The 21,934-nt window shown below is 46.7% G+C and overlaps 3 protein-coding genes across 4 annotated transcripts; 2 read left to right on the top strand and 1 right to left on the bottom strand.

The window, feature by feature from the left end:
* Positions 1-31: 31 nt before the first annotated feature.
* On the top strand, positions 32-13,954 carry HARS (histidyl-tRNA synthetase). The gene is made up of 13 exons (XM_029942077.1): positions 32-196; positions 463-552; positions 5,265-5,384; positions 8,456-8,551; positions 9,156-9,281; positions 10,259-10,366; positions 10,520-10,618; positions 10,814-10,907; positions 11,070-11,197; positions 11,291-11,533; positions 12,782-12,898; positions 13,074-13,220; positions 13,546-13,954. The coding sequence occupies exons 1-13, from the start codon at positions 107-109 to the stop codon at positions 13,615-13,617; spliced, it is 1,530 nt and encodes a 509-aa protein (XP_029797937.1). The 5' UTR covers positions 32-106; the 3' UTR covers positions 13,618-13,954.
* Positions 13,955-14,021: 67 nt separating this feature from the next.
* Positions 14,022-17,014, top strand: DND1 (DND microRNA-mediated repression inhibitor 1). Of its 2 annotated transcripts, XM_029942083.1 has the most exons (4): positions 14,022-14,361; positions 14,494-14,611; positions 14,969-15,430; positions 16,101-17,014. In XM_029942083.1, exons 1-4 carry the CDS (start codon positions 14,338-14,340, stop codon positions 16,556-16,558), a joined length of 1,062 nt encoding a protein of 353 aa, XP_029797943.1. In that variant the 5' UTR covers positions 14,022-14,337; the 3' UTR covers positions 16,559-17,014. The 2 variants fall into 2 exon arrangements, with proteins under 2 accessions (XP_029797943.1, XP_029797942.1); XM_029942082.1 differs by having other exon boundaries at positions 14,022-14,611.
* Positions 16,850-21,478, bottom strand: WDR55 (WD repeat domain 55). Its single transcript, XM_029942084.1, has 7 exons — positions 21,213-21,478; positions 18,523-18,623; positions 18,352-18,439; positions 18,082-18,261; positions 17,893-17,992; positions 17,637-17,806; positions 16,850-17,555 (listed from the first exon to the last, which is right to left on the bottom strand). The coding sequence occupies exons 1-7, from the start codon at positions 21,401-21,403 to the stop codon at positions 17,237-17,239; spliced, it is 1,149 nt and encodes a 382-aa protein (XP_029797944.1). The 5' UTR covers positions 21,404-21,478; the 3' UTR covers positions 16,850-17,236.
* Between the last annotated feature and the right edge of the window lie 456 nt (positions 21,479-21,934).

Below are 21,934 nucleotides of genomic sequence, written 5' to 3'. Positions count from 1 at the left end.
GGCTCTCTAGGCGTGTCGGCCGGTGACTCGATAGCCGGAAGTTATCAGAGTGCAGGCTGCGGCAAGCACCGGGACCAGAGAACCGTCAAAGCTAGCTGGCAGAAGTATGGCAGAACGTGCAGCACTGGAGGAGCTAGTGCGACTTCAGGGAGAGCGCGTGCGGGGCCTCAAGCAGCAGAAGGCCAGCGCTGAGCAGGTGCGACCCAGGTGGCAGGGGAGAAGCCAAAGTAGGGCCAGGGTGGTCTGCATAGAGGAAAAAGATGTGGGAAGAGGGACCGGACCGGTGGGGAGGAGCAGGACCTGGTTGGCGAGGTGGCCCGGGTAGAACAAGAGAAGCAAAGCTGGGCCTGGAGAGCGAGATCTTCCCCAGATTCTGATGAGGGAGGGATACTTCATGAATGAATGGCTGAAGAGGGAAGGGAGTGTCAGAGTGATAGACCAGCACCTACTTTACCTCCACAGATCGAAGAGGAAGTGGCAAAACTACTAAAACTGAAGGCACAGCTGGGCCCTGATGAAGGGAAACAGAAGTTTGTGCTCAAGACCCCCAAGGTACATATAATTCCTTTGGAGAGCCTCTGAGAGGACCCCTTAATTCCACTCCCAATGGTGGATGTGCTTGTTTCCCTGAACAGTTGCTCTGGGCGGTGGGCTGAATTGGAGCCTGAGTCATTCTGGGATAGCAAAGTGATGGCAGAAACTAGGTCAGCTGGTTGCTTAGGGAGTATGCCAGCTACTGCTACTCCTTCTTTCATTCAGCAAATATTTATTGAGTGCTTACTATGTGCCTAGCACTGTAGGAAGCAGTGAGCATATACCCTGGTGACCAAATAGCCTGCCCTCATGGAGCTTCCTTATGAAGGAAACAGACTTAGGACAAATAATCCCACTCTTGAATATGTAATTATAAATTATAATAAATGATAACAAGAAATAACAATTCTCTGAGAGAAATAAGAGAGAACTAGAATCTGAAGAAGCCTCCCTGAAGAAGTGATATACTCACTGACATGACACATAAATGGTAGGTAGCCAGAGGAGTATGGAAATCCTGAAGGAGAAAAGATCCCTGGTAGTTTCCAGGAACTAGAAAAATACCTGTATGTGAGTAGAACCAAATTGAGAGAGAGTAGAGTGGACTGGAATGAGGCTAGGGATTACTAGCCCAGCTTTAAGGATTTCAGTTCAGAGGCCACTCTGTGTAAGTTCTGTAAACACAATTACCATTTCATCTGGGTTCCTTTGGTACTTCTTATATACCTCTATTATTGCATTTCTTACTGTCTTTTAGTTATTCACATGGTTTATTTACTCTGAGAAGCTGAGACTAGATGTCTGGAACTGAATAGATATTTAATAAATGTGTGTGAAATTGGATTCCAAAAGAGGGGGCTCTTCCTTATGTTGAGGTGTCACCTTTTAAGGCTAATTCTTTGGGCTCCTCAATTCATTGAGCTATTCCTTTCCACACACAACTAGTTTCAGAGGTTAAAGAGACAATGTAAAATCACAAAGCAGGGATTATCAATAATTATCCATACTATATGGTGAAAAGATTAATGGGGAATTTGTGATTGATCAGGCTGGTGTCACTTAAACCCAACTTCAGGCTTAACATCACTAAAAGTAGGACAGCCAGACATTATGTTGGCAATAAGCAGTGTGCCAACTGCATCACAACAATAAGATGTGATGCAATAAGCAGTACGTAGCACCACCTATGAAGTATTCTTGCCAAGAAAAATTGAACCTAAATCTAATCAGGTCTTCTGACCTAACTACCAGTTTACCAGAAATAAGTGAAATGGAGGAATATGTTAAGTGGTGGTGGGGGAAGAGGTGTGGGGGCTTCCTGGTGGTGGGGGGAGAGGTGTGGGGGCTTCCTGGTGGTGACACATTGAATATATTGTTAATAATATCTAGAAAATGAAAAGTTCTTTAAGACAAGTGTTTCAATTTTCTCAATAAATGACCTTTTTTAAAAAAAATTAGACAAGAGACAACAAACACAATGCATGGACTTCATTTAGAATCTCATTTGAACAAGCCAATCATAAAAACAATATTCTTTAGGCAATTGGAGAAAATTAAACATAGCTTGAGTATTAGATAATATTAAAGGGTTGCTCTTTGTTTTTTTGGTTTAATAAAGGTAGTGTTTTGCCTTTTTTTTTTTTAACCTTGTGCATTAGAGAAGCATACTGAAATACTTATGGACAAACTGGTATGATGTCTGGATTTACTTTAAAATACTCCAGAAAAGAAAATATTGGAGCTTAGATAAAATAAAAATAACAGATGCTAATGATTATTGAAGCTGAGTAAGAGATACACGGTTGTCTATTATACTATTCTCTATAATACGTGTTTGAAAATGTCTATACTCTTTTAAAAGAAAGTGAGACTATATTGGAGAGTTAATATCCACTTTAGTTTGTTGAAACACACTGAAGTGTAATTTCTATTAATAGAAAATTCAGTATCATGGGGACAGGACTCTTTCAAGAGGTTTTTGTGACCAGAATTATCTAAAAAATTTTTTTTAATGTTTATTTATTTTTGAGAGAGAGACAGACAGACAGAACATGGGCAGGGAAGGGGCAGAGAGAGAGAGAGAGAGAGAGACACAGAATCTGAAGCAGGCTCCAGGCTCTGAGCTGTCAGCACAGAGCCCAGTATGGGGTTTGGACTCATGAACCACAAGATCATGACCTGAGCTGAACTTAACTGACTGAGCCCCCCAGGTGCCCGTGGTCACAACTATTCTTAGGGTAATACTGAAATGTTATTTGCTTTTGTCACCTCATTTGCTATGAAAATGCAAAAGCAATGGTGAGTAGAACTGCTGGTGTCTTAACACAAAACAAGACATGGCACTACCCTGTACTAACAGCCAACTTGTTCTCTATTTTCATGCACCCGCAGGAAATAAAAATTAGTTTTACTTAGGAACGTCCTTGATAAAACAATAGAAGTTACTCATTTTATTGAATTTCAACCCTTGAGTATACTCGTTTTTTAGTATTCTGTATGATGAAATGGAAAGTATGCATAAGGTACTTCTACATTCCAAAGTAGGAAAAGCACTTACACCCTTGTATGAGTTGTAAGCTGAACTAGCTACTTTTATCACAGAACACCTTTTTATTTGAAAGGAAAACTGAAAGACAAACTTTTGTTTTAAACACGAAAATGAAAGAAGTGAGCTTTGTCAACTCAAGGAAAATATATGACCATATTTGTACCAGTGATAAAATTCAAGCACTCAAGTGAAAGTTAGGATTTAAGGAAACTTGTATCTTCCACCATGAGTTTCCCACTATAGTAGTTAAAGACTTTCCTCTTGAGACTGTGTTGATATTAACAAATGTGTTTTCTGATATTGTATAATGCAGTGTATAAACATCTGGAAGATCGGTATAATTTATCAATAAACCAATATTTTCCGCATAACCAATGTATGATGTTACATGGGTAAAAGATCCATTTAAAGTATAACATGGGGCAGTAGATATTTTTTTTTAATTATGGCAAAATATATGTAACATACAATTTGCCATTTTAACCACTTTCAAGTGCAGTGGCGTTAATAGGTTCACATTGTTGTGCAGCTGTCACCACTGTTCATCCCCAGAATCTTTTCATCATCCCATCCTGACATTCCGTGCCATTAAGCAGGAACTCTCCACGCTAGCCTTCCTTTAGCCCCAGGTAACCACTTTCTACCTTCTGTCTCAATGAATTCTGGGTACTACATATAAGTAATGATTTTAATGTAACAGTATGAAAAGTTTATTGATGAAGTTTCAGATTCCCCATTGCAACCAATCTTTAAGAAAGCACCATTTGTTGGATTTTAGTATAGTTTAAGAAGAATGCCTACAGTTAGATGAAGAGTTTATTAAAATATTCCTTCTTTTGCAGTTACACATCTTTGTAAGACTAGATTTTCTTTATACAACCAGAACCACATATCACTACAGAATTAAATGCACAAAGTATGTATAAGAATACAGGTGGGGTGTCTGGGTGGCTCAGTCAGTTGGGTGTCTGACTTTGGCTCAGGTCATGATCTCACAGTCCATGGGTTCAAGCCCCGCGTTGGGCTCTGTGCTGACAGCTCAGAGCCTAGGGCCTGCTTCTGATTCTGTCTACCTCTCTCTGCCTTCCCCTGCTCATTCTCTGTCTCTTTCAAAATAAAGACTTAAAAAAAAATACAGTTGTCTTCGTTTAAGCCAAACCTAAAGATTTGCAAAAAATGTGAATCATACTACCCTTTTCACCAATTTTTTGCTTTGTTTTGGAAAGTAGTCACATTTTCCTAAAAAAAAAATTTTTTTTCTGTTCATGTTTATTTGTTTTTTTGAGAGAGAGAGAGAGGCAGACCGTGAACAGGGGAGGGAAAGAGAAAGAAGGAGACAGAGATTCCGAAGCAGGCTCCAGCTTCGAGCAGTCAGCACAGAGCCAGACTCGGGGCTTCAAACTCATGAACTGCAAGATCATGACCTGAGCCAAAGTCAGACACTTAACCGACTGAACTACCCAGGCTACCCTCATAGTTTTAATTTCTAATATGATAAACATTGATAGATATAATCCACTTTGGGGTCCCAAATAAATGGTAGGAGTTTAAAGAGGTCCTAAGACCAAAGACTTGAGAATAGGGTATAGTCGCCCAGACTAGAAGTTCTGATCTAAAAGAATATCATTCTAATCCTGACTGCCACAGAACTGCTGTAATGATTTAACTTCTCAATATCCTGTAATTCGTTGATAATAGGTATTTGCCCTGCCTATGTCAAAGGGCTACTAGAAACAAATTAGAGAACAAATAATACTTATTAGAATTTTTTTTAAGTTATGTTGGGGGAAAACGTTACTTATAAAATTTGAAATTTAACTAGCTAAGCCAGTTTCTTTGGTTATATACCTGTCATCAGGTAGGTATTTTCTATTAGGCAGAGAAATGTTCTGGTATCACATAAAAAAAGGTTTTAGGAAAACTTGTCAGAAAATTAGTGTTCTGAGAATTCTAGAAAATAGGACCAAGCTAAGAAGCAGATGGAATTTAGATAATTGATAATCAATAGGGAATTGTTTGTGCTTGCTTTATAACTCAGTAGCCTATAGGAAGATCTAAGTTTGAGTGGGTCATTGTTTGCATTCGTCATCATTGAGGTCATGTTTTTATATTTCTAGACCTTAATATTCTCTGTTTGTTTTTAAATCCCATCCCCGATCTTTGGCTGATTTGGATTCCCAAGGGTACAAGAGACTACAGTCCCCGGCAGATGGCTGTTCGGGAGAAGGTGTTCGATGTAATCATCAGCTGCTTCAAGCGTCATGGTGCAGAAGTAATTGATACACCTGTGTTTGAACTGAAGGTGAGGGATGGGTGAGCAATAACTGCGTGGTGGGAGAGTGGATGTACTGACAATAAAGAAGAAAACAAGAGAGTGAGGGCCCAAGGGTGTCTCTCCTGTTGTGGACAAAGACCAGTATTTTCTCCAGTGAGAAAGGGGACAGGCCTGGCCTGGAAGGAGAGGCCCTGCTTTTATTTACCTTGGCAAATGGCTGGTGCCTTAGAAAAAAGAGCCCTTCTCTTTAGTGGAAGTTGTTATGCTCCTGTCTACAGTGAATTCCCTGCTACCTCTACTTGAGATGTTTTGAAATACCATGCAAACCATACATAATGAAGTATAAATATGCAACTAGTCTGTTAATGGACCCTGAGATTGTTTCTAGTTCTTTACTATTAAAAAAAAAACAGATTGCGAGGTGCCTGAGTGGCTAAGTTAATTAAGCACCTGACTCTTGATTTTGGCTCAGGTCATGTTCTCACAGTTTGTGGGTTTGAACCCTGAGCCGGACTCCATCATACTTGGGATTCTTTCCCTTTCTCTCTGCCCCTCCTCCTTGCATGCAGTCTGTGTATCTGTTTCTCTCTGCCTCTCTCTCAAAAATAAAGAAATAAACTTAAAAGATTGTACCATTTTCTGCTTAAAACCCAGTGACTCCCATTACATTTATTACAAAATCCAAAGTCTATTCCTGCTTACAAGGCCCTACATGATCCGGCCATTTGCCTACCTTGCCCATTTTTTCTCTTGCTGTTCTTCCCCTTGGCTACTATGCTACTCGGGTCTTCTTTCTATTCCTGCAACATTCTAAATATGTTTCTATCTCAGGGCCTTTGTACGTGTTCTTCCCTTTTCTGGAACTCCCTTTCCCCTAGCTCTTTGACTTTAATTTCAGATGGGAGATGAAAGATTTTAATTTCAGATCTCAACTCAAATGCCATTTTTCAAATAGTCCTTTCCAACTATCTTGTCTAAAGTAGCCCTTATCTACCACATGGACCTGTATTAGAACATCTATCACTAACTGAAATTCTCTGTTCTTTTCTTTGCATTAGTGTACTGTCCACCTCTTCTCCTTAGTATGGAAGACCATGCGGGGACAGATTTCCTTTGTCTAGTTCACTGATGTGTATTCAGTGCTTAGAACAATGTCTGGTACTGGTGGGCATTCATCTGCAGGGCAAATTGATAGAAATGGAATTGCCACATCAAAAAGTTGTACTCATTTATGTTTACTAATTGTATTTGTTTGCTAGGGCTGCCATAATAAAGTACCATAGAGTGGGTGGTTTAACACATTTGTCGGGAGGCCAGAAGTCCAAGATAAGATGTCCACAGAGTTGGTTCTTTCTTTTTTTTTTTTAAATGCTTTTTATTTATTTTTGAGAGACAGAGAGACAGTGCGAGCAGGGGAAGGTCAGAGAGAGAGGGAGATACAGAATCTGAAACAGGCTCCAGGCTCTGAGCTAGCTGTCAGCACAGAGCCCAACGCGGGGCTCGAACCCACGAACCATGAGATCTGACCTGAGCCAAAGCCGGACACTTAACCGACTGAGCCACCCAGGCACCCTGAGTTGGTTCTTTCTGAGGGTCAGGTGGGAAGAATCTGTTTTAGGCCTTACTCCTTGATTTGTAGATGGTGTCATCTATATCATCCTCCCTCTATGTCCAATTTTCCTCTTTTTATAAGGACATTAGTTATATTGGATTAGGGCTTACTCTAATGCCATCATTTTAGCCTAACTGCTTCTTCAAAGACCCTGTCTCTAAGTAAAGTCACATTCTGAGGTTACTGGGAGATAGGATTTCAGTATATGAATTTTGAAGAGGACACAGTTCAGCCCCTAACACCAATCACTGCATGAGTGTTTCTATTTCTATACACTAGGGATTTCCAGGCTTTTAAAACTTTGCCATTCTGGTAGGTGAAATATGTTATCACCTTATTGAAGGCATCACATGGCAGGAAGTATTTCAGTTTTGCCTTTTGACATTGTTCAAACTTCAGGTATCATAAAAATAGTTGTTGATCTACTAACCCACTCTTAGGAGTTAATACTCAAAAAACTACATATTCAAAAGAAAAAACTATATACTGAAGTATATTTATTGAAATATTAGGGAACTTTTTTTTAGTTGGAATAACCTGAAGAACTAATAGTAGAACACTAGAAAGGAAGGAAATACAGAGCTGCTTCTCACTGAAGTATTATGTAGCTTTTAAAAACAAATACAGGAGAGCCTGGGTGGCTCAGTTGGTTGAGCATCCAGCTTTAGCTCAGGTCATGATTTTATGGTTCACGGGTTTGAGCTCTGCATCAGGATTGCTGGAGCCTGCTTGGGATCCTCTGCTCCTCTCTCTCTGCCTCTCCTCTAGTCATGCTCTTAGTCTTCCTCTCTCTCTCTCTCAAAAGTAAATAAACATTAAAAAAAAAACCTTGAGCTGTTTCACAAAATGGAAATGTGATAAGCAGAAAATGAAATTGGTATTTCCTATTGATTATAATTAACATCAAATACATAAGCAGTGGGATAGAGAGCATAAGAAGTACAGACAAACTGAAATCCGTCATGTTAGGATGGTGAGTTTTTGTTTTAAAACTTCTTTTTAAATTATTAGATTTGTGGCACCTGGGTGGCTCAATAGGTTGAGTGTCCAATTCTTGATTTTGGGTCATTTCATGATCTTGAGGTTCATGAGTTTTAGCCCCATGTTGGGCCCTGTGCTCAGCTCTGTGCTGAACATGGAGTCTGCTAAAGATTTTCTCTCTCCCTCTCTCTCAGCACGTGACTTGCTCAGTTGGTTAAGCATCCAACTCTTGATCTCATCTTAGGGCATGATTGTGTAGTTCGTGAGTTTGAGCCCTGTGTTGGGCTCTGCACTAACAACACAGAGCCTGCTTGGAGCTCTCTCTCCCTCTCTTAGCCCCAACCACACTCATGCTCTCTTGCTCTCTCTCACAAAAAAAAAAAAAGAAAAAGTTTCCTCCTCTCTCTTGCTGCTTTCCCCTGCTCACACTCTCTAAAAAAATTAAAAATAAAAATAAATTTGTTAGATTTCTCATTGTGACCACATTTCTGTACATTTTCTCTAGGAAACACTGACTGGAAAGTATGGAGAAGACTCTAAGCTCATCTATGACCTGAAGGACCAGGGTGGAGAGCTGTTGTCCCTTCGCTATGACCTCACTGTATCTTTCTAAACCTGGGCTCTTGGTACTTTGGATCAGTTGGTTCACGTTAGGCTGGGGCTATTTCTAACCTCAGGTGTAGGGATAGCTAGACATAGATAGGATTAAATATGATACTTGTGTGATCAGAGAAGTTATTTCTTTAAACCAGGAATGGGATTTTGGCTAAACAGAAATCCTGAGTGAGACCTCCGCTTTATGACAGGAACCAGTTTCAACTCAGTGATTAATCCCTTGGCTCCAGAATACCTCTTCACTGGTCCAGTGGACAAAGTTCTTAGTTGACCAACAGAATGTTTCCTTTATCTCCGAGCTATGTCACAGAATCATCTGCTCAGAAATCCTCCATAGAGACCTCTCTGGCCAATCTGCCCAACCCCTTCCCATGTTCAGCATAGCCCAGGGGAGAAAGGAACCTTAATCTGTTTTGAGACTTCTGCTGCCCCTTGTATTAACAAAGTTGATTCTTTCTGAAGTTCAGAAATGCACTTAATCTTACAGGGGGTGGTTTTATTCACACAGAGATTAGACCCCGCTTCTGTTGGTAGTGATAATCAACCGCCACACTGTGGGAGGAGAGGGTTTTCTCCTTAACTGTTCCCAGGTTCCTTTTGCTCGATATTTGGCAATGAATAAACTGACCAACATTAAACGCTACCACATAGCAAAAGTATATCGGCGCGATAACCCAGCCATGACCCGTGGCCGATACCGGGAATTCTACCAGTGTGTGAGTATGTGGGGCATGATGTTGGTAACTTGGTCCTCCTTCAGTTTAGGGGAATCTGCTGAGTCCTCATGGTGTACCACACAAACTGGAAGTACCAGATCATGCTAACCCCTAGATTTCTTTAGTATTTTCATTTAGAGAGTAGGAATTATTCTCCCCATTTTACATAGGAATTAAACTAGAGACTCAGCAGAATGAAGAAAGCCAAAGTCAAGAGTAGAACTCTATCATCCAGAATGGGGGCAGAGCTTCTGAATAAATAGAGCAAATGAATAAGGACTAAGGCCGTATATAAAGCCTCCCACAGTGTTAGGAGGAAATAAGTCAAAGTGAGTGAGTGAGATAATGAAGGAATGGAGACGGAAAGGAAACCAGACTGGTAAGAGACTCAAGAATCCTGGGAGTTTCCTCTGAGCTGCTGATCAGAAAGGTAATGAAGAAGGTGATCTGTGCATGAGTGCAAACAGGCCTTCACAGAGAGAGAGCACAGCTCCCAGGACTACCCCTCCAAACCCTAATTTAAGAAGGTTAAACCCCTGGGGGCACCTGAGTGGCTCAGACAGTTGAGCATTCAACTTCAGCTCAGGCCATGATCTCACAGTTCGTGAGTTTGAGCCCTACCTTGGGTTCTGTGCTGATAGCTCAGAGCCTGGAGCCTGCTACAGATTTTGTGTCTCCCTCTCTCTCTACCCTCCCTCCCACTCCGCTCATGCTCTGTCTCTCTCTCAAAAATAAATAAACATTTAGGGGCACTTGGGTGGCTCAATCAGTTAAGCGTCCGACTTCGGTTCAGGTCATGATCTCACGGTTTGTGAGTTCAAGCCCCACATTGGGCTCTGTCCTGACAGTTCAGATTCTGTGTCTCTCCCTCTCTCTTCCCCTTCCATGCTCATGCTGTCTCTCTCTCAATATAAAGAAAAATGTTAAAAGTTAAATCCCTGAACCCTGAGGACCTATAGCTACCTTTCTCCCTGCAGGACTTTGACATTGCTGGACAATTTGATCCCATGATCCCTGATGCCGAGTGCCTGAAGATCATGTGTGAGATCCTGAGTTCACTTCACATAGGCGACTTCCTGGTCAAGGTCAGAATTGAATGGGTCTGGGAAGGCAGAGTTGGGCCTAGCCTCTCATAGAAAATTCTTGTGCAGAGAGACTAGTACCCCAAGTGACCAAGACTATTGAGGTTCATGTCACATAAAGAGGTTCTCTCCTCACCGTGTCTTGGGTCCCTGCAGGTGAATGATCGGCGCATCCTAGATGGGATGTTTGCCATCTGTGGTGTTCCTGATAGCAAGTTCCGTACCATCTGCTCCTCAGTGGACAAGCTGGACAAGGTAATGACCCAATCACCTCTGAGAAATGCAAAACAATGGGGGGGGGGGAGGCTGCCTTTGTTCACCAGAAGATTAGCCCCAGAATGTAAGTTGAAAGGCAACTTCTGCTCCAGAACTGCCCCCTCAGGAGGGCCCACACTTACTCTGCAGTGGAGAAACCACCCAGGGGTCCCTTACTCGTTTCTGTCTGTCTAGGTATCCTGGGAGGAAGTAAAAAATGAGATGGTGGGAGAGAAGGGCCTCGCACCTGAGGTAGCTGACCACATTGGGGACTATGTCCAGCAGCATGGTGAGCACAAACCCTGCCTCTCCAAAAGCCATCTACCTGGCCCTCAAGTCTTCTGTGTGTGTGTGTGTGTGTGTGTGCATACTTGTGTAGTTCAGGCAAAAAGGTAGATCCCTACCTTTTTTCTCTTGTCAGTCAGTCTGGCTTACAAATATTTCTCCCCAGGTGGGGTATCCCTGGTTGAACAGCTACTCCAGGATCCTAAACTATCCCAAAACAAACAGGCCTTGGAGGGCCTGGGAGACCTGAAACTGCTGTTTGAATACTTGACCCTGTTTGGCATTGCTGACAAGGTAAGTGAGGTTGGGGGTGGACACCTTAGCTGAGCTCTGGGGTTTCAGATCCTCGATTCTCATCTGGTACTGACCATGATCTTGTCCCCATAGATCTCCTTCGACCTCAGCCTTGCTCGAGGGCTGGACTACTATACTGGGGTGATCTATGAGGCGGTGCTGCTACAGACCCCAGTCCGGCCGGGGGAAGAGCCCCTGGGTGTGGGCAGTGTGGCTGCTGGAGGACGCTATGATGGGCTCGTGGGCATGTTTGACCCTAAAGGACGCAAGGTGCCATGTGTGGGGCTCAGCATTGGGGTGGAGCGGATCTTCTCCATTGTGGAGCAGAGGCTAGAGGTAAGTCCTGGGCGGGGGTAGAGGCAGTCTGGGCAGCTGGTGGCACATGAGCGATTTTCTTTGATCTTGAAGGGGGCAAGCGGTACTGTTTGGGGCAAGGAGCATCTTTGCAAAAAGATGGAGTAAAGGTGGTTGCTGTCCTTCACACACTCCCACCCCATTGGAGGACAGTTTTATGGATCTCTGATCATTCTTTCCTCTGGGTCCCTACTTCCCTCAAGGCTGTCAAGAGTCATGTCTGATATATCCAAAGATCCAGATGTTCTTCAGAATACAGAACACTTAATATTTTACTACTCTGTCCTGGGCGCTGTGCTTAGTTCTTTTCATGCATTATCTAGCAAAGTTCTTACACAGCCCTCTGGGAGTAGCTGCTTTTATTATTTACATTTTCTAGGCAAGGAAACTAAAGCATTATAGATCATAATTTGCCCAAGGTTGTGAAACTTTTAAGTAGCAGAGTCACAGTTTGAATCCAGGCAGTCTGACTCCAAAGTCTTGGCTCGTAACCACTCTGATACTGTCTCCAAGTAGTAAGCATGTGCCTGAGACCTTGGGATCCCCCTAGATGACTATCTTGACTCTCTGGCCCCTAGAGTCAATGGAAGGCCCACATGGCCTCAAGGACTCCTTTGCTACAATTCTTAACTGGCTGCTTGCCAGTTACCTTCTCTGGCAGTAACCTTCCCACTGCTCCCATCCTTTTCTCTGGACTGGAAACCACCCATGTTTCCCAGTTGAGGTCACTGTTCCAGTAGGCATCTGATGTAAGAACTGTGAAAATAGTTTTCTAGGAAAAGTCAAGGGGCAGCTGCAGCATTCTCCCTTTCCCCTGACCTCACACCCTGAGGTGGGCCCTGTGGCCGAAGTGTAAGAGGGACAGTCTCTTGACTGGGCACATAGTAAGTGAGAACTAGAACTAGGTGAGCTCACAGTGTTACTTCTGCGTGATTGTTCTTGTGAACCCTTAAGGTTCTAAAAGGAGACAAATCATAAGCTACCTTTACTCTTGCCCTACATTATCTATTCTGGCAAATCATGTACAAGCCAGTCAGTTCCTTTTTTACATCTTCTAAACACTACCTTATGCCCAAGTGCTAGAAAAGACTGGGCCCCTGTGATGGTGGAGCTCCCAGATTTGGGCCTGGTCTCTCAGAATCCTGACAACGAACAGCCTGTTCTGTTTGCTCCTCAAAAGTGTTGTAAAAGGTGGCCCAGCTCTGTGAATCTTACCTGCCCCTTCCCCAGGCTTTGGAGGAAAAGGTACGGACCACAGAAACACAGGTGCTTGTGGCGTCTGCACAGAAGAGGCTGCTGGAGGAGAGACTGAAACTCGTTTCGGAGCTCTGGGATGCTGGGATCAAGGTAGAGAAGGCAAGCCCCAGGGTGGTAGCAAAATTGGGAGTGCTGGGCACAAACTAAGTAAAAGCTCATCCATAGCCACTTCTTGGGAGTAGAGCCAAGAGCACTTGGGCCCCCAAGGAGGTTGTCCTTGAGACAGTAGAAGCCAGCTCTCATCATCTGCCCTGGTCCCCTGCAGGCAGAGCTGCTCTACAAGAAGAACCCAAAGTTGCTGAACCAGCTGCAGTACTGTGAGGAGGCAGGCATCCCACTGGTGGCCATCATTGGTGAACAGGAGCTCAAGGACGGGGTCATCAAGCTCCGTTCAGTGGCCAGCAGGGAAGAGGTAGGTAGGTGGGCAGGAAGGCTCAGGGATGGGGAAGGTATGCCATTTTGGAGCCCAATGCCCATTCAAGACCCGAGCAAAACCCTGGCATTCCCGTTAGTACCTACTTGGAATGGACTTAACCTGTTACTATCATCACAGTAGGGGAGCAGTCCCATCTCCGTCTGTACTATGTCTGTCTCCCCCAAGGAGCACTGTCTGCCTGAGGTGTTTGCCTCCCTTCCTGAGCCAGCGGAGCCGAGCCGGATGACTAGAGGAAGGAGTGGGCACTCAGGAGTAGTGGAGTCAAAGATGCTCATACCACCTTTTTCCTAATCCTGGTCAGGTGGATGTCCGAAGAGAAGACCTTGTGGAAGAAATCAAAAGGAGAACAAGCGAGCCCCTTTGCATCTGCTGAGTTGAGCACACTATCAGGGGAAAGCGGGACTGGCACTATTTGAAGCTGACAGAACTCTGCATCTGTACATCAGCAGCTTTGCACACTTCTGTTCCAGCAGGAAGACCTGAACGGTGGTCAGAACACAGACTTTTTATTATGATTATTTTATTGGTAATCACAGACAAAAATGGTCAGGTATTAAACCATTTTTCACAGGAGGCCCTGGGGGCTTAGTTCAGTCTGCACTACAGGGACCGAGCCTAAGATGGTCTCCCTTGCAGGACCCTAACCAGATGGAGGGAATGCACTCCACAACCAATCATCAAAGGTCCAATAAAATGACTCGACCACTGGAGCCTGCCTGTGTCACTATTGCCTAGCCCTGCCTTTCCTGTGGGAGCTTGGGCCTCCCTTTTCCACTAATTGAGCGGTGTAAAATGGGAGAGAAGGACTTACAGTGGGCGCCAAGGGCTCTTCCCCAGGGTGAAAGGTGCCTCCGGCGCACACCCATTCCTTGGGAGGCGAGGCTGCCAGCACACCCACCGCTAAGGTTCCTAGCTTTCACCTGACGGTCGGAGGGTCCCGTGGCGCACGTGCAGTGGATACCCCCACCCCCTTGGGAGGCGGGGTCGTGCTCAGAGCCAATGGGAGCTTGGAGGGGTGGAGGGGTAGGGAAGCTTCCAGAGGCAGACCGGGAGAAGGTTATAAAGGGGGTACGGAGCAGTCGGCAGGAGAACCATGCAGTCCAAGCGGGAGTGTGAGGTAAGTGGTTGGCATGACGGGGTCGACAAGCGCCGCCAGCGTTGGGAGTGGGGCTCCTTGGGCTGCAGCTCCACTGGCGAGGTGGCGGCGGGCGCGGCGATTCGCCGTTCCAACCTGCCTTTTCCCCTTCAGCTATGGTGTGAGAGGGTGAATCCGGAGAACAAGGCAGCGTTGGAGGCTTGGGTCAGGGAGACGGGCATCCGCCTGGTGCAGGTGAACGGGCAGAGGAAGTATGGCGGGCCACCCCCAGGTACGGTAGTGCCAGCTCTACGCTAACCTCGGCGGTCCCGGCCCACCCCCTCTGGGGGAGGAACCTATCCCGGGCTTCGCAGTCAGAAACCTCTAACCCGTTGCACCCCTTCCAAGCAGCTGAGAAAACTTGTCTGTGGCTTTCTCCCCACCCGCCCCATCGAGGGAGGGAGCCAGTCTTACGGTGCACCTACTCTGTGCCAGCCCCGTTGTTAGCTCGGCACCTAGTTATGCTGGCGACTCGGGGTGCGAGTGTTGGACCCATTTCACAGATGTTTGCTCATAGCCCCTCTCACGCTGGGTTCCTGGGCTCGAAGCCGGAACCATCCCAGAGGATGACGGTGCCCCTTTCCCCCAGGCTGGGTGGGCAGCCCGCCGCCGGCCGGGTCAGAAGTGTTTATCGGGCGGCTACCCCAGGACGTGTACGAGCACCAGCTGATCCCACTGTTCCAGCGCGTGGGCCGCCTCTACGAGTTCCGCCTGATGATGACTTTCAGTGGCCTAAACCGTGGCTTCGCCTACGCCCGCTACAGCTCACGGCGCGGCGCCCAGGCCGCCATCGCCACACTCCACAACCACCCGCTGCGGCCCTCCTGCCCACTGCTCGTGTGCCGCAGCACTGAGAAGTGCGAGCTGAGCGTGGACGGGCTGCCTCCGGGGCTGAGCCGCCGCGCGTTGCTGCTCGCGCTGGAGCCTCTGGGTCCCGGCCTGCAGGAGGCGCTGCTGATGCCCAGCCCTGGGCCTGCGCCCGCACAAATTGCGCTGCTGAAGTTCACCTCGCACCGCGCTGCCGCCATGGCCAAAAAAGCCCTAGTGGAAGGTATGGGAGCCAGACTTCGGGAGGCCGCTATGGGGCCAAACACGTTATGCCATGCACTTATGCACTTTCACACGTCAGCATAGAGGGTATAAAAAGCAAAATCGTTGGGTAAAGACTCCGGCCTCATACTATTTAATCTGAGATTTTAAAATTTGTTAGCGCTACCTACCTACCAGCTACCATCTACAGTAATATTAAAGCATTATTCTGTAACTTAATCAGCATTCTAATGAAACACAGATCTTCCTCTTTAGATATGAAAAGAGACAGTTTGAAGAGAAATGGATTCGCCCAAGGTAGTCCTACTGAGTCTACCTTTTATCTACTATAGAGCTTCCTTCCTCAGGCTGTTTTGAGAATTAGGTGGCACTTAGCACATTCCCTGATTCTTGGCAAGTATTCACAGCAAAGGTTAGCTATTGTGATGGTTATGAGGCAGACAAAGCCTGCACCAACTAGCACTCCAACTAGGAAACTTAGGGGATAGCAGTTAGCAGTTACTATACCCTCTTTACAAAGAAACACAATGAAGCCCGGAGAAGTTGCCCAAGGTCACACTACCAGGAAATGGGGAGGCTAGAAATGAAACAGGCTTGTGTTGAGAAGGGTGGGGGTGGGGGGTGGGATCCAGGGGTTAGACCGGCCCTTGTCTCTGCCTTTTTTTCTGCAGGGCAATCACGCCTCTGTGGAGAGCAGGTGGCCGTGGAGTGGCTCAAGCCGGATCTGAAGCAGCGACTCCGCCAGCAGCTCATGGGCCCCTCCCTGCAGTGCCAACAGCCAGAGGGCAGTCGGTTGGCCCTTGCCAGGGACAAGCTGGAGTCCCAAGGGGCTCGGGCTGCCCTGCAGCTGTTGTGCCAGAGGATGAAGCTGGGCAGCCCTGTGTTCCTCACCAAGTGTTTGGGCACGGGCCCTGCTGGCTGGCACCGCTTCTGGTACCAGGTGGTGATCCCTGGGCATCCAGTGCCCTTCAGTGGCCTCATCTGGGTCTTGCTGGCCCCAGATGGGCAGAATGGGCATGAGGTGGCTAAAAACGCTGTGTCTGCAAGGCTACTAGAGGCACTGAGTGACTCTAGAGCCAGTCTTTTACGGTCTCCTGGGGCTGAAGCAGGTACCTTGGTTAGGCAGTGACCCTGTCCTCTCCACAGGCGGCCTGAACGAGTTGGCAGAGCCTGTGTCATTTCCCAGCCCAGCAGGCCTGGGCAGCCACCATCTGATCTGAAAGGGGAAAAGGGGCTCTGCCCTACCTGACACAGCCTCCCAGTGGGGCTGGGCCCCGGCACACCTGGGACAGCTCTGGTTTGGCTAAGTTGTGAGGGGCCTTGCCATCCCCCTTTGGCCCCATGGTATTTCTTGGCCATTCTGTGTGATGCACACACAAACCCTCCTCCTCCTCCCAGAGCTTAGTATGAATCTCACTCATTTTGTTGATCTGTCCATCTTTGTTGATTTTATTTGGGGTATGGCTGAGCCAGAGGGTCAGAAATCTGCCTTTTGTCCCCACTATTTTACATTATGGTTACGGTGTATGTGTGAATTTGGGTTTTCTGTGCTGGTTGTATTTATATTAAACCCCTGGTTCGCGTACACCTGTGTCCGTGCTGTCTTGCCCCAGCTGTGGGCTTTTCTAAACACTGACAGAGTGAGCAGCTGCCAAAGGGCAAGTGCTTCCTTACCTCGGTGCCCTTGGTCCTGAGCCTCCAGCTATGCATTTTTGTGCATGGCACAAGCGTATTATAAATAAATGGCCTCTCTGGTATCCCCAAGGCTTCCCCACTGAGGACCCAGCCAGAGATTCAATTCATCCCCTCAGTCACTTTCATCTTCACTGTCCTCCCCTTCCTTCTGAGCTGTGGAGTCCTCTTCCTCCCTCAGTCCTGCAAAGAAGTCATCTGTGCTCCAGGCCTTGCTGCTTAGGGCCCGCAGCGGCCCTCCCTTTTTCTTCCGCCGGCGGTAGTCATCCACCACCACAGTGCGCAGCTGGGCCGTGTTCCAGAACTTGAGTCGCTGGTCGTGGCCGCTGCTGGCCAGGAAGCAGCCACAGTGCGAGAGGGCCAGCTTCTCCACAGGCTCTCCAGCATGCTGGCCCACAGTGCCCACCACTCGGTTGGGAAGGATATTGACAGCCCTGGGCAGAGAGAAAAGAGTGTTGGGTCCTGGCTGGTTGGGCATGACTCTCCTGTGACCTTAGGACTGTCTAGCTTCTCACCTGATGATCCCATCGGTGGAACCAGTGCACAGCAGGCTCTCAGTGACTGGAACCATGCAGTCGATAGACTCAGCTCTTAGGGCAAACCGATCACTTGTGGCCCCAAAGCCATTCCAGTTGAAGAGGTAGATAGTACCTTCACTGGAGCCACAAGCCACCTTCTTCCCATACTGTAAGGAAATAGAGAAAAACATGTCTGTGACACTCCTCAGACCAGATCACTAGCATAATCCCAAACCCGCATACCAAGCTGTACTTTCATGAGAGTGACCGAGGTCAGGTCTCCAGACTGAGGCTCTGAGAGCAGTTCAAACCGGCGTCGCCTGATATTGAAGACACCAAGGCAGCCATCCCCACTGTAGAGAGAGCACAGCAGCAGGCTTGGCAAAAGCTCCCAGGGGGAGAGACATTTAACAGGGAAGGGGAGGCAGCTTTGAGGCTGTACCTGGCTGTCAGCAGCAGCTTCTTGGCTGGGTCCAGAGCCATGTCGGCAATATACTCCTCATGCTGCCGCATATCCATTAAGGGGCCCTCCTTCCGCTGGTCCCAGAGCCGGATGCCACCTGTGTCATCCCCAGTGGCCAGGACATGCTCATCTACCAGCAGGAGACTGTTGATGGGGGCACTAGAGGTACAGAGCTTCTTGAGCCATTTTTGTTCCAGTAGGGTCTCAACCACCTTACCCTGACCTCTACACACACTCAGCTCCCCTTACCCATGAGCCTTGGAAATGCGTCTTTCCAGTCGGCCCTGCTCCACATCTAGAACGTGGATGGCTTTGTCCTTGGAGACAGTAACGAGTTCTGGGGAAAACAAGTGCCCAGGTCATGGTGCTGCCCACTGATCCCTTGCCACCGCACTGCTGGCTGCCTTCCCCAGTACTCACTCTGCCCATCTTCAGAAAAGACCGCAGCTCGACAGGATTTGAGGTGGTGACCTGAAGACCAGAGCTCCTTTGTTTCTCCCTCTTGGCAGGAGTAGGAAAAGCTGGGAGGAGGGGGAGGAGAGTGAATGACCCCAGATCCTGGCAGCATGGAACATAAAGACTGACTAGTCAACCTTCTACCTACATAGGAACTCACAGTTGCACACCACCAAACCCAAGGAGCTCACCATCCCGTTTTTCCACTTTCAGTGAGCTTCCAATGTTCCATCTTTAATTCAAGAGACGTTAATTCAAAGTATATTTGCTCAGAACTTCTTTGTAAACTGACCCCATTAGATCTGGACCACTATGGAGAGCATGAAGTGAGAACAGCCCTAGAAGGTGGAAATGTAAAAATCAAGAAGACCAGGCTCTTGTAACCCAGGTCACAACTAATTACAGCACACTGTGGCCACATGATGAAAAGGAGGTAGGATCAAAATGGAGGTGGAGCAGAGAAGTACAAGCCTGGAAGCTCAGCTCTGAGGCAAATACTTCTCCACAGTGTATCCCCCAGTGCCTACCTCAGAGCAGATCTTCAAAAAAGCACGACTAAGTGCTTGCCAGTGAGTCTGAGGTGAGCAGAACTGTATCTGCTTATTGTTTGCTCTATTCCAGTGCCTAGCTTGAGACTAGAGTCCTGGAAAGCTAAGGTTGCAATGTGAGTTGGGTCATGAAGAGTTAAATAGTTCACATGGCAGATACTAAAGGCACATGTCAATGTCTCTTCTAGGGTAGAGACAAGGAATGAGGTGGGTTCCAGTGGCAGGAGTGTGGAATGACTGAATCTGGAAAAATGGGTTGGACTGGACTTGAGATCATAAGCCAAGCAGAATTATGAATTTAATCCTATGGGGAAAGGAACCTCTTTGGAATCGTCATGGGAGAAGTCAGAAGCCTGCCAAAAGGCAGTGGCTGGGAGTAGGGAAGAGGAGAAAAACCTGACGCAAAGAGGGTGAGGTGGAGGTCCAGGGGGACTCCCAAGTGTCTGGCATGAAGTAAGTATGAATGGCAGTAGAAAAGAACCCACATTTGTTGAACTCAGGTGCTGTGGTCTACACCTGACACTCCGCATGGTAGGTACGGGCATACCTCCTTTCACTGTGCTTCACAGATACTGCATTTTTTACAAACTGAAGGTCTGCATTTTTTACAAACGTATAGTATGCATGTCTATCCATGCCATTTTTCCAATAGCATTTGTTTACTCAGTGTCTGTGTCACATTTTGGTAATTCTTGCAAAATTCCAAACTTTTTCATGATATTTGTTATCACGATCTGTGATCTGTGATTATGACTCACTCATATAATGGTTAGCATTTTTTAGCAATAAAGTATTTTTTAATTAAGGTATATATATTGCTTTTTAGACACAATGCTAATCCACATGTAACAGACTACACTGTCATGTAAACTTAATTTACATGCACTGGGAAACCCCAAAATTCCTATGACTTGTTTTATTGCAAAGGTCTAGAGCCAAACCTGCAATATCTTAGAGGTAAGCCTCTAATATTATTCCTATTTTTGAAGATGAAAATATGGAAGTTAACTTATCCAAGGTTACTGAAGCTCATGAGGCAGTTGAGGTTTAAATTTGTTAAGTAAGTCTGACAGCACAACTCTTCTGGCTAAAACGTTCAGTGGCTTTTCACTGCTTCCGCCCTCTTCTTCAAAATCAAACCCGTACTGAGCACCTACCGGCTCTAGAAGCAGGAGATATAACAGATAAGGAAATGGACTACAGATTACAAAAGTGTTTTTCAAACTCCACTCATGACCCATCAATGAGCTGCAATCAGCATTTTATGTGTCCTTGCAATAATGATGTAATACCAGAAAATATCAGAATACATCACACATAATATAAGGAAATATTTTTCCTGTGTGGTGAGGCCAAAAAAGTTTGAAAAACTTTTTTTAAGCTGAGGAGACAAGCACTCAAATAATTAGACAAATGGATGTATGATTACAAACCACTAGGAAGTTTATGAGGGAAAGATATCTGGTGCCAACGCAGCAGCGTCTAATGGGTAATCTACTGTGGTCTGGGGAAGGGAGGGCAAGTGCAGAAACGTGGAGAACTCAGGAATCGTGGGTACAAGTGAGGGGGAAAGGAGTTTTCTAGAAGAAGGAATAACATGCAAAGGAGCGGAGGATTTAAGATCCATTAAAAAACGTAAGAGGATGAATAAGCACAGTAAAGGGGAAATTGAGAGAGGGCCAGGGGGTCAAGACTCTAAGAACAGATTAAGGAGTCTGAACTTAATCCTAACAACTAAGGTAAACCACTGAAGGGTTTTAATCAAGAAAGAGAGGTGGCGGGGTTTGTGTTTTTGAAAGATTAAAGTAGGCAAGAAGCAAAATGGGTGGCCACCCTGTTTCAGGCTCAATGTAATAATCCAGTGAACAATAACAGTGTCCTGAATCCTTTATCGTCCTGCTACTGTCTCTGGGGTTCGTCTGGACACTGCAGCCACTCTCTTTTCTTAACCTTCCCACGTCCTTAAAGAGATTTGTGTGGTAACTGGTTTAAAACCAAATGCTATTGAACGACTAGGACCAGATGAGTCTTGCAATTTTCTCTCGTCCACCTCCATCCCTGGGAAGCTTCCAGATCCGGCAGCCCCCAACCCTGCCCAGCACTTACACGAACACGTCCCCATCCACGTCCCCCGCCGCCAGGAGGTCGCGGGTCGGATGGAACGCTAGCCCACTGGCTGGGGCTTCCAGCACTATGTCTTCCGGAGTGTCCCGGATGCGGATCGGGGCTTCCGTGGAGTCCGGGTCCTCCTCATCGTTCCCATCCTCCGCAGGCCTCTCCTCACACGTGCAGTCCATGCGCAAGAGGATTCCGAGCAGCTCAACAGGGCAGCAGTTGAGTCCAAAACCCGTCCACACGGCTGGAGGAGTGGCCCAGATTCCGTTTCCGCCTTGGGGGCGGAGCCGGAAGTGGTGCTGAGACGGAAAAGTCCCGGCGGGCTGCAGGTGTGGGTTGTATGGATCCCAGGGACCTGACCCTCAAGTTGTACTTCTCCGTGTTACCGTGGCCCTTTTTGGGGGCCAGGTAGACGGCGCAGTCGTCTTTGCTCTCCTTAGTCAAATCACGTAAAGTTTGATATGCGGGGATTTTGGACGGCAGGCAGCCCAAGCGCACGCTTAAGCTGCTGCATTCTGTGCTCACGGTCTTTGGGGCCAAAGGAACAGCATCCTGCCAGTTCCTGCAGTTTGGCTGCATACCCTCAGTGGGCCAGACCAACTGCTCACAGCTGGCAAGGAGTTACTGGGGAGGAAAATGGGCACAACGGTTGACATTCTGAAAAATCTGGTTACCAAAGTCTCCATAAAGATGGGAGCACTCTGTGGTGGGGC

This window comes from Suricata suricatta, chromosome 6 (genome assembly GCF_006229205.1).
Source record: "Suricata suricatta isolate VVHF042 chromosome 6, meerkat_22Aug2017_6uvM2_HiC, whole genome shotgun sequence".
Lineage (NCBI taxonomy): Eukaryota > Metazoa > Chordata > Mammalia > Carnivora > Herpestidae > Suricata > Suricata suricatta.
The sequence above is the reverse complement of the archived record's forward strand: the minus strand, read 5'-3'. Positions and strand labels throughout refer to the sequence as shown.